Below are 12,574 nucleotides of genomic sequence, written 5' to 3' on the forward strand. Positions count from 1 at the left end.
TGCCCCCGGAGATACGAAGGATATCGGATCTCCGGGTCTTTCGCCGTGCCCTAAAAATTTTTCTTTTCCATCAAGCAGGACTGGCATGAATCCCCTCCCCCTTTTTCAGTCTTTTTTAGTTTTTTAGTTTTAAATTGTCATTGGGTTTTGAATTGTTTTAAATTGGGCCAGTTATGTAATTCTTTTAACAATTTTAAATTTTGTATTGGCATGTGTTTTAGTTCTGGCTGTTCACTGCCCTGAGTCCACTAGGAGATGGGCGGTATACAAATTTAAATAATAAATAAATAAATAAATAAATAAATAAATAAATAAATAAATAAATAAATAAATAAATAAATAAATAATAAAGTTCTAAATGCTACCTAAACAGAAATAGTTATATACTTAAAAATGTTCCCATAATAAACTGAGAGCAACAGCATAAATGTGAAGGAAAGAGTCTGTTTAGAATTGTCTTTAATTCTAATGATTCACAACTAAGCCCAATGAAAACTAATTTGAAGGCAATTGTGGAATATATGTCTCTGTATGTGTACATATATGCATGTGCGCGTGCTCATACACACACACACATACTTATACTTGCATTGAAAAAATCTTGATATAGCCTTACTGAACCAATAGCATCACTTAAGGGATGAATGCCTTTCCCATTCTGGATAGGGGCCTTCAGTGTCATGTATGAATTCTATTCTTATTCATTTTAGTTTATATTTTATTTTATTTTTAAATATTCCTGCTTTTTTCTGTATCTGTAGATGATTTTTTAAAACATCAGAAATATTGAGATTTTATTTCAGTATTTTTAAGCTATGTTACTAATGATTTAGATAAATAAAAAGTTTTGCAAGCATTAATCTAGTGCACGGATGTCAAACTCGCAGCATCACGTTGCCGTCATATGATGTTTTGTGACCTTTTTCCCATTCCCATTCGCGGAGCTGGGGTGAGCGTGGCTTGCGTGTGACGCATCCGGCCCATGGGCTGCCAGTTTGACAACCCTGATCTAGTGGGTATATTAGGAGGAAGTTTGTTTAATTAGAACTCCACGTTAATGAAAAAGAGGTATGGTTGACAAGACATCAGCTGTAAAGCATGTAAAATTATAACTTATAGCTCATTGATTTTTTTTTATCCTGTTGCCAACTAGAGCCTTCAGATTGAGGCAATTTACAAACATTTCAAATAAACAGACCACCATAAGTCTACAATGAAACTATTCAATGTGAAATGACAATAAATCTGCTTGAGTCCTTTCTGCACATGAAATTATTTCACTATAAATGAAAATAATCTATAGAGCACTAATAGAGACCAAGAAGAAAAAGGTCCAATTTTCTGCAGGATAAAATAGCTTAGTTCATAACTCCTATCCACAACTGAATGATATTACATATTGGGTCAAAACATTTGAAGTGGCACCTTCAATGTGTTGAAGTTGCCAACCATCTACCATTAAGTTAATGTCATCAAGAGGATTATGAAAACCTGCCTTCTCTTCTCAGGGCAGAGAGGATTATAAAAGTTAATATTACTTGAGATATGAGTAAGAGCAGTTACAATTAAATATGTGTGTTGGTACAAATTACATTTGAGGACCCAGATTGTTGGGGGCAATATGCTGACTCTGTAAAACCGCTTAGAGAGGGCTGCAAAGCACTATGAAGCGGAATATAAGTCTAAGTGCTATTGCTATTGCTATTTCACTCAAAGGGAATTTTTGAGACTCTTATACATGAATTGAAAATAATATGCTTAATAATCGAGAAAGGTGTGAGATCACTAAAGTACCAGAAATAAATATGTTATTACAAAACTTTTTCTGCTTGATCCTCAAGATACTGACATGAAGGCACTCTGCATTATCAAAGTACCATTTTCTTTCTTCACTGATGAATAGAGAAGTACAACTAACAAGCACACTTGAATGATATGTGAAAATCCATGTTATACTGAAATCAGCTGTATATACTGTGTTAGCTGCCTGATTTACTCTAAGGAGTTAGGCAAACAAGCTACCTTAAAAGAAAAAAAAGCGCACACATCTTTATTTCAGTATGTGTTTATCCATGTAAGGAAAACCATCAAGAAAACATTCTTACAAACAGCAAAACTGTTCCAGAGATTGAAGATGAGGAAATTTCTTAATTACTATCAATATCAGCCAATAGGCTTCCTCCCTAGATATATGTACGCATTTCCCATGCAAATTCAAACTCATGGAACTGTGTTTGATTGTTGGGGGGGGGGGTTATTAAGAACCTGGGTGAAAATAGACATATTCCTTGAACAGTGAATCTTCCACTAACACTGTCAAAATGGTACATTTTCAGTATCAGTTGTTTGTTTCTTAAATATTCCCTGTGCTCAATTTAGAATTATTTCACTGTGGTGCATCAAATAGTTGGACTAGCTATCAAAATTAAACTTATTCCCTGTGCTCCTATTTTAATAATGCCTGAGATTTTTATAACTCAAGATCATAATGAACAAAAATTCTAATTGTTGTGCTGTATCTTGATCAGGCTTCATTGTTTCAGTACAGAATTGCAGAGGGGACTATTTAGCAATGTAAAAACCCATAGAAACACCACTTGTTCCACATTATGGGGAATGATAAAGGAACTGTTTGGAAACATGCATAATGTATTTTGGGGGGAAAGCCTTTTTTTTGTTTTTTTTTTGGAGGAACAAATTCATCTGAGAGTTGCTATAATATTGTCGCTCCTGCTGCATCCACACTTCTTGGGTCTTTCACACCAATTATGAAATTGTTTGTTCTTCTGGCTCCATGAACTATAGAGAGGACCTCAACTTTCTTTACATGTTCACCTCTGGTTGTAAAATAGCTGATATCTTCTTCTGGAAACTCACCTAATAAGAAAGGTTTGAAAAAGTTATTTACATTAGAGCAATAATGCCCCATTTGAGTCAACTTGAAACATTTTGTTTTCTCAGGTACATAACGAAACAGTACCTTTCTCCCATTTTGCATCTAGAAACCATGTGAATTTGCAACTTATTTCGGAGGCACTTCCATAAGGTGGCTTTACGTCAGTCCAAAATCAGCACTGGATATATGAGGTCTCATGCCATTCTCCATGATTAGTAGCCAAGTCCATTCATTTCCTGCTCACTGTAGTGTATCTTGGATTGGCTACAGGACAGTTTTCCATGTAAAAATTTAAATTTGTGGGTGGGCTTTTTTTCTAACCAATAGGAACTCATGTCTTGGTCTCTATTTCCAGACTCAGGCTAACACATTTTTGCAGCAACCCCAAACAGCAACCATTCTGTTTCATGAACAATCAAATGCAAAATTGGATATTAATAAAACTCCTTATTATGTGAGATGCAGGTGAGAAGAAGTTTGCAGTTCTGGCATTGGCAGTTGCTCAGGGCTGAGTATTCAACTGAATGTTTTGTTTCGTTCTCTCCAATAGGCCAATGGGAGCAGATTAGTGTTCTCAATATTTTGAAACCACTGTATTTGGGATGAGTTTCAAAATGCCTTAGGGAGATTTGAGAATAAAAACAGTGCTGATACAGAAGTACTCTCACTTTCATGCAGGTACTAGGGCCCACATCTTCTGCCATAGTTGCAAATACTAGTCAAGTTAACAAAAATGGTGACACACACACACACCTATGTCCTTTCCAGCAATTTATCATTAATCCTTCTGCTTGAGAAAGTTGCCTTCCTTTGCTTAAATGAAGGATGGCTTCTCAGCTGAAGTATTGTAGTGGGGGCATCTACCAACTCTCACTTAGACCAACTGATCAGATAGATCTGAATAAATGCTGTATGCCTCTGTTTCACAGTAAAAAGCCAAAAGAGCTAACAAAGCCAAAGATTTAATTCTTCTCCATGTGTTGATAAAACAAATAGAAAAATGTAGAAGAAAAATGTTCCCAATCTTGGTTTTTTTTTTTTAAAAAAAAGATCAGGTTATGAACATGTGAAAAAAAATGCCTATGCAGTTGTTCTTTTATTTCTCCAATATAAAACCTCATTTTCTAGTGATTTCAGGGGAAAAAATCCATCAATTATATTGGCAAAAAGACAAAAGCAATTTATCTTTTCTTTAGAGGGTTTTTTTGGGGGGCTTCCTAGTCTAGCCTAAAGTGCTGGCAGTGATCTGCCATCTAAATACTGACCAAGTCCATCCCTCCTTGGCTTTTCAACCTCAGTCTCTTATGTAGTCTATCATAAAAGAATACCCCTTCTTTCTATACTTGCATGTTATAAAATTTAACAGACCATGTCTAGCTGAGAAAGGCTGCAGAATAGTTTTAGATATTTGGGAAAAAATTATTTGTGTCAGCATATTAAAGGAAACCTAGTAGACGTTCATACTTACTGTCAACTTCTAGAATATTTGATTGTAGCTGAGGGTGAAGCCGTCCAAGTGATAGACTCTCACTTAGATTTTTGTTATATGCCAAAACATTTATTAAAATCTGTCAGAAAGACATTCAATTATGAATGAATTATTCTTTAATTTTACCTTGAGTCTTGTCTACTGTTCAAAGGCTGAGCAAGCAACAAGCTCCCACCAGACAAACATACTTATAGTGGCCTATGCATGGAGATCCTTGTGGATGCACAAATCTGTTGTGTAATCTCTACACTTCACAGACCTGCCCTCCAATCCATGGGAATCATTGCCTGAACAAAGCAGTGATCTCTACTCCTATAATGAAATTATTAATCCTGTGTCCAGAACTTACCTGCATAATGCTGCTTAAAGCTTTATCTCCACCACTGGCTCCCAGGCACAGGTAAGTTCCACACATCCCTTCCGATGGCCGAACAATAGTGGGTAGTAAGAAAGACAAAGGCCGTTTCCCAGGTTGAATAAAATTCCTCTGCAGGAAAAAGATGTTATCTTCTAAAACACTGCTAAATATATCCTTTGGACCAGAGGTGGTATTCAGCAGGTTCTGAGCAGTTCTGGAGAACTGGTAGTGGAAATTTTGAGTAGTTCAGAGAACCGGTAAATACCACCTCTGCCTGGCCCCGCCCTCATCTATTCTCTGCCTCCCGAGACCCAGCTGATTGGGAGGAAATGGAGATTTTCCAGTAACCTTCCCTTGGAGTGGGGAGGGAATGGAGATTTTACAGTATCCTTCCCCTGCCACACCCACCAAGCGATGCCCACAGAACCAGTAGTACAAAATTTTGAATCCCACCACTGCTTAGGTGCTTCCTTTGCTCTTCAAGGTTCAGTTTCCTTATGAATATTTAGAACAAATACCGTTTTTAAAGACTAGATCAGAGTTTCTCAGTCTTGACAACTTTAAGTGGCTGAACCATATCTAGATAGGCTCATGAATTTTCTATTTTTGTTTAGTAAAGTCTTAATTCTTTTGTTAACTAACTTGTATGGCTTCTGTGAAGTAGATTCAACTTTGTCTAGCAGTCAGTTTCAATAATATAAGGACTCTGAATGAAAATTATCCTTGCTAAAAACTAGCAATAGTAATAGCAATAGCACTTAAACTTATATACCACTTCATAGTGCTTTTACAGCCCTCTGTAAGCAGTTCACAGAGTCAGCATATTGCCCCAACAATCTGGGTCCTCATTTTACCCACGTCGGAAGGATGGAAGACTGAGTCAACCTTGAGCTGGTGAGATTCGAACTGCTGAGCTGCAGCTAGCAGTTAGCTGAAGCAGCCTGCAGTTCTGCACTCTAACCACTGTGCCACCTCGGCTCTTATATCTACATTTACATTCCATCAATATTTTTATTAAATCAAGTTCATTTATTTAGAGGGTTTACTAAAATAAATACAACCCAATGATTCTTTAAAAATATAAGTGATCTAAAATTATAAACGTAATAGAACATTGCTTATGTTCTACTCATTAATTAATTTAATTATCTCGGGTATACATATTGAACATACTCATATATAATTATTCCTGCTTTCAGTTTTTGTCCCGGAATAATTTTATAATTTATTACCAAGCTGGAAGAGGAATGGTCCTCTGTTTCATTCATCCAAGAAAAATCCAACATCTGACTGTTTAGAAGGATTCCTGAAGAAGTCATTATTCCACTTCCAAATGGCCGATTCAAGGAACTGAAATAAAACAGAAAGATGGTTGGGCCTGGAATTCAAGTCTTCCAAATCAATCAATTGTCCAGTATTTTACAACTGTATACATCATTTTAGCCTGTCCAGAATAAAAAGTTCTTACAGATCACACCTGAGTTCAATCTTTAATATATTATGTAACTTGATCCATTTATGGTACCACTCTCAATACATTTCAAGAAGTAATACTTTGTTTGGTTCATCCTGAATCATCCAACAATCAATTACCCATCAATTATTTGTATTCTAATATTATGAGAAAGGGATAATAATAATCTGCTCCCTCTCAATTTTCTTTACACAATTCATTCTCTCATTAAGCATTGTTTTCATTTTAACCAAAAGTTCTAATAACCTTTTCTTTGCAATATTTTTAGACTGCAGATTCTGCAGACTAATTACAAATCAGATCAGTACAACATCTCTAAATAATTATAGTTCTCATGCATTTAAAGTGCATGAAATGTTTAAATTATATTTTTCTGTATGTTATCCCAATCTACCACTGCTATAATATTTGTTTTAAATGGAAAACAATAACAACAACAAACAGTTCTGCCTCAGCCGGTGGCAGCAGATGGCTCATCTTATCTGTGCTTAGAAGCTAAAGCAGGGATGGTTTGGGTTAATATCTGAATACAAGACTTCCAGAGAATATTAGAGCTATTGCTTAGACTGGGAAGACAGAAAACCACTTCTTGTTTTTCATATTTATCCCAAGAAGACTACATGAATGTGCATTTGCAGGGACCTAATGCTGAGCTTTAAAATTAAACAGTACAGGAACTTTCCCCATCACAGATTGATACGAGATTATCATAGTGGCAAGTTTATTTTTAATCCATAAAATAGGGGTATCCTTTTTCACAGATGCCTGATATTATCAGTACCACGATCACAACCCAAAATCCTTTTCCTAGTTGGAGGTTAATCATTCAGAAATTAGGAATCCTTTTACCTTACAACAGCAACAATGTAGTCATCAGGTCCCATGACAAGGACTTGGCTCGCCGAAGGGCCACTTTCAATAGAGAAATGTGGGATGTGAAGATCAGAGGGAAAGGCCTGGGAATCAATCTGCTGATGCAGGAAATTGGCTTTAGATTTACTGCGAGGAGAAGAAAAATCAGGGAAGAATTATCATTTGCCTTGATCTTTGCTCACCAAATATATAGACATTTGGTCAAACAAAGGACAGGATACTTTTTAAAAAATGAAACTACAAATAAATAAAAATATAGAAACAATAAGCAATAGCCTTTAAAATGCTTCTCAGTAGCCATCTTTAGATTCTAAAAGCCTGCATTTAGGTATCAGAGGCATCACCTTTTTCCAAGAGTGTCTACCCATCCAATGTTGGGATTCAGAGGAGCTAGGATACTTAAGAAATATTTGTGATAAAACAGAAAGAAACAGTCTTTAATGAATGTGGATTGAATATAAAAATACACGAATAAGTTGAAGAAGTGCATTGAGATGGTTTGACATTTCATAGAGAAAATGATTGAGGACTGAGTCACAAAACAAAACTATAAAATAAGGGTGAATGGTTTAGAGCAATAAGAAATCCAAGAAACATTTTGTTGGATGGAGCAATTGAGGTCCTTAAAAAGAGATGTAAGAAGTTTAAAACTCCAAAACAACATGGGAATCAATAGATAGACATGGTGGAAACAAGAATAGTTTGCCAGGATAACAAGATTGGGGAGGTATAATGAATTGTATTGTCTGACATATTTCGTTTTTTCCATCTCCTGCCTTAGTTTGTTTGACTTAGTCTTTCTTATTCCTTTTCTGCATTTAGCATGATGAAAAAAATAATATCAGTATAAAGAATGATCATCAGAAATTGAAACTTACCTCATCATATCTTCCACACTGTCAGAAATGGATGCATCATAGAAAGGATCTCCCAGACTGCTAGCTAATGCCAGCACAACCTTTAAGGTCTACATAGAATAAAAAGGGGGAAAAAACAGAATATGAAGATGGTTTTGAAATCTCTCTCCAGAGAGAGACAGCCAGGAGAATGGTTTCTTTCATTCCCTCTACAAAAGCCAAAAGAGTGGCTTCTATTATCTGAGAAAGATGTCTTACTCTTCTTAATAACTTTTCTTACAAGATCCCCATAGGTGCTTGAAATAGCAGAGTAGGGCTGGAAATTTAAGTGTATGCATTATGTGGTGGGTCTCTGTTCCTCAGGTACCCTGTTGTCCTTCAATATAGTGGAAGCTGCAGTCCCACTGTCAATGTTAAAAGAAGGCTCAGCCACTATTCCTATATGTGGAATGTGAGAGGCCTTCCCTCAGATTACAAAACTCAGGCCATTTTTATTTCCATAATTAAAACATTTTGGTTCTTTGTTAAAAATTAATGGTAGGCACACAATATAATTAATTTATATTATGGGATGGGAAAGAAGTTCTAGAAACCACTGTCCTTTTCACTGTTTCCACTTTGACATACCTTTTTAAGATTCTATATGTGTGTGTGCAGGGGTGGGTTCTACATACCTTTACTACCGGTTTGAAAGGGGGCCGCGTGCGCAAGTGCAGAAGCATTTTGATGACGTCGGGGTCAGTGGGTGGAGCTTCCCACCGGTTTTACTACCGGTTCTATAGAACTGGTGTGAACCTGGGGCAACCCGCCACTGTGTGTGTGCACATTCATGTATGTACGCACACATGCAACATTATTATTGACTCCTAGTGATTGCCTGGACTAATCCCTGCAGTTTTCTTGGCCAGATTTGAGAAGTACTTTGCCATTGCTTGCCATTGTCTCCTTCTATGGGCCTAAGGTGTGATTAGAACTCCTAGCCTCCTGATTTCTAGCCTGATGCCTTAAGCGCTACACAATATTAATATCTGCTATTTGTATCTTTTTTATAAAAAAAAAACAACTTTGGAAGCAAATAACATTCTGTTCCAACTCCAGATTGTGATCAATATTTATTGAAGTCTTAAAGGAGCGGAATTGAAAGATGATTCAATCTCAGGTCCAGTTTGATACTTGAACACCTAATTTACTTGAATATAGCAATATATACAAATCGTTGTCTAAAATGTATTTATTCATAGCATTTTTAGAGGCCAGGTAATAAAACTGTTAGCAACTGTGTTAGTCTGTTTCAATAACCACAGAAAATGCTTTGTAATTCTTAAATACTACATGTCACATCTGTTGTGAAGTAAGTATACATGGTCTAAGAATACAAGTTGCATTGGCTATAAAAACGTACATTACTATGAATATTATTGGGTATGCTGAAAACAATAGTACTTCTCTTTGACTTAAAGCCAAGAAATGCTTGTTCTGTAATAAATCAGTGATTGTTCCTACTATATCACAATGCTAGTTCAGTGTATAAAATTGAAGAGAAAACACGCTCTCATGTGTGGCCTAAGGCTACAGAATCGAACTTAGCACTACTTTCAAATTGATCAGTTTTACAGTGAAATCTTCATCTGAATTTCTTTTATTAGAATGTTTACCTCCAGTTCCTAAATTTTATTATTTTAAGTATCACATTGAAGTCTATTAATTATTTTTAAAATGCAGTTGCCAATATCAGGTATATATCAAATTTATGTTACATAGGCCATTATAAAAATAAGTATTCTTTAGGCATGGTATAGAAAATCATTTGAGACTGATCATAATTGTTGCAGGAACTTTCCCAGATTTTTTTAGTAGCCAAATTTCAAATTATTTCGGTAGATGGCTGAAAAAATTTAGAAGTTTTTTTTTTATTTTTAAGCCACAGAAAAGATGGAATTGTTATATTTCAGTTACAGTGTAACTGCCACAAGGAGGTGCTTTTAGCTAATACGTATGAAAGGATTGTCTCATCTTCCAATAATCAGGAGATTTGCAGTTTATATCCACTTATTGTAGGTTATAATGTTATGTAAATAATTTATATTAACAGGAATAATTATCCTAGTTTTAAAATAGATGAACATTTTCAAAATGGGAATTAATCAGGGTTCAGGAATCTGTAGCTCGTTGTACATTTGTAAGCCAAAATCCTGTCATTAGAAGCCACTGGCCATATTTCTGCCAGTGAAATACATTGAAATGCATTTTCTAGATCCTTTTTATAACTTCGCATGTAATTCTATTGGATATATTTATATGGAAAAGTATTTGAAATAAAATTTAATCAGTTGGTTTTTAAACTGTACAAACACTATGACTCCATTTTCAAGAGCAGACACTCTTAAGTTCATGAAACATTAACTTGCAAAAAACCCCATCCTATTTATTATACCTTACTTGCAAATGGCATGAAACAGTATAGTAAAGCATTTTATATATAATACAAAAAAGAAACAAAGTCTTATGACAACTTTAAATCCAAGCAATTTGGCTGAGCAGGTCTTACCTCTGTTATCCAATGAAGAATAATTTCTCTGCCTACTTGACTGGTAATATTAAATCCCTCAAGAATGTTTAGGGCTGTGATCAAAGCAGGACCTGTATGTGGAGGCGGTGGACTTAGAACAAGATGTCCTATTCAAGTGAAAGAAGGAGAAAGCCACAGGAAAACTGGGTTAGACTAATATGACATCAAGGGCAGCTTCACAGTGGAGTTCAGAACAATTCACTCAGAAGAAAATCTCATTGAGTTTGCCAAGTTTGATTCCTATATAAGAAAACATTACAAGTTTGGTCTTGCGTTTTCTCAAACTGTTATTCTGTTATGAGAAAACTGTTTTAAAACAAATGTTTTGAAAGCAAGTTGTGACTTCAGCAGGAATGACATGGTTACCCAACCTCAGATAAACAGAGCATTGTCTTCTGATTAACCTTCAGAAATAAAAGGGACTTTAGTGTTCTTTATGAAGAGTTGACTATCTACTGTTAGTATGCAATGGTATTATTCAGTAATATGTCTATGTAGTAACCTGAGGCTTTAGCTTATGCCAATGGCATATTTCTATGCCACCAATAATTATGGTTTCAGTCAAGGGCCAAAAAACTTCTGTTAAAGTCTCCCAAGTAGGGTTTGGGAATACCTGATTATTTCTCTTTTCAGTTTTTATGGATATACAAGGCTTAGTTTTTATTCTGTTCTGTGAGCACTCTGCTAATTTATAAACAAATGCAATCCATGTTTCTGTTTTTTTCTAAAAAGTAGCTGTATTTCCTAAATTCATTTTAAAAATGAAAATGTAAAGGATGTAAGAAATAACAGCAGAGGTTATAGAAGGGCCTTTTTACCTTGGTATATTGTATGAACTGGATTTTCAACCAACACAGTGTAGTTGCTAAAGTCCTCTTCAGACAAAGTACCTCCAGATTTAAGGACCTAGTGAGAGGATCACAGTGGTATTACTTCCAATGCATTGTCCTAGTTTAAAATAACTTTTAAAATGGCTAAGCAACTACAAAACAATGATCTGAATCTTCCAGACCAACCAAATATCATTTTATTTGTAAACATATTATAACATGCATATTTTGGTAATGTTGAAGGAACAGTTTCAGAGGTGGGTTTCAGCAGGTTCTGACCAGTTCTGGAGAACTGGTGCGGAAATTTTGAGTAGTCCGGAGAACCGGTAAATACCACCTCTGACTGGCCCCGCCCCCATCTATTCTCTGCCTCCTGAGTCCCAGCTGATCGGGAGGAAATGGGGATTTTGCAGTATCCTTCCCCTGAAGTGGGGAGGGGATGGAGATTTTACAGTATCTTCCCTGCCATGCCCATCAAGCCACACCCCCCAAGCTATGCCAAGCCATGCCATGCCATGCCATGCCATGCCACGCCGACCAAACCACACCCACAGAACCAGTAGTAAAAATATTTGAAACCCACCAGTGAACAGTTTCTATACAAATTTATCAACAGTTGAAGAGAATGAGAAAGAAGAGAAATCCTAATTTTACATAGGTCACCCTGTTCATATTGATTACTGTCTAATGAGTGCATTCTAGAATACAACAAATATTCCCTTTTAGCTAAGAGGGGGTTGATAGTGGTTGACAAACAGGCTTTTTCCACCATTACACATTTTTTGGAATACTAGCGAAACCTTAAAATGATTCTTGAACAACTTGCCAAGTGACAGCCTGAAACTCATTGTCCCAGATTCATTTAAATAAGAATCAGAATTCTCTGCAATTATAGAGTTTATATGTTTAGTTTATTTGCTTCAGACCTTTCCATAAAAAATGCTCAATGCCGCTAACAAGAATATCACTCACTCATACATATACTCAGGCATACAGACAAATGTACATAACAGCAATGAATGACTCACCTCTAAAATAATTTCTTGTGTCACATTTCCACTATAAAAAGCAGACACTCCTCTTGATCCAATCAAGTCTAAAAGAGCTGCCAGATCTGGTCTTCTCACAAACATTCCCGGCAACAAGGGTTGCCCATCAGGAAAGAAGATTTCTCTGAATTTTTCTGAATGATTGTAGTGTTCCTTCATTTCTTTGATAGCCATTGCTA

The 12,574-nt window shown here is 35.9% G+C and overlaps 1 protein-coding gene across 2 annotated transcripts in view; it reads right to left on the reverse strand.

Moving 5' to 3' along the window:
• Positions 1-2,068: 2,068 nt before the first annotated feature.
• Positions 2,069-12,574, reverse strand: part of GGT7 (gamma-glutamyltransferase 7) — a 31,639-nt gene continuing 21,133 nt past the window's right edge. For both annotated transcript variants that reach the window (XM_070939955.1, XM_070939956.1), the window contains exons 7-15: positions 12,375-12,571; positions 11,335-11,422; positions 10,496-10,623; positions 7,969-8,057; positions 7,067-7,216; positions 5,976-6,093; positions 4,735-4,872; positions 4,365-4,464; positions 2,069-2,877 (exon numbers count right to left, since the gene is read on the reverse strand). In XM_070939955.1, coding sequence (XP_070796056.1) covers positions 2,714-2,877; positions 4,365-4,464; positions 4,735-4,872; positions 5,976-6,093; positions 7,067-7,216; positions 7,969-8,057; positions 10,496-10,623; positions 11,335-11,422; positions 12,375-12,571 — 1,172 coding nt within the window. In that variant the 3' untranslated portion in view covers positions 2,069-2,713. The remainder of the gene's footprint in view (positions 2,878-4,364; positions 4,465-4,734; positions 4,873-5,975; positions 6,094-7,066; positions 7,217-7,968; positions 8,058-10,495; positions 10,624-11,334; positions 11,423-12,374; positions 12,572-12,574) is intronic.

Source organism: Pituophis catenifer, unplaced genomic scaffold (assembly GCF_029215685.1).
Source record: "Pituophis catenifer annectens isolate HBS135680 unplaced genomic scaffold, rPitCat1.0.hap2 SCAF_3, whole genome shotgun sequence".
In the NCBI taxonomy this organism is placed as follows: Eukaryota; Metazoa; Chordata; class Lepidosauria; order Squamata; family Colubridae; genus Pituophis; species Pituophis catenifer.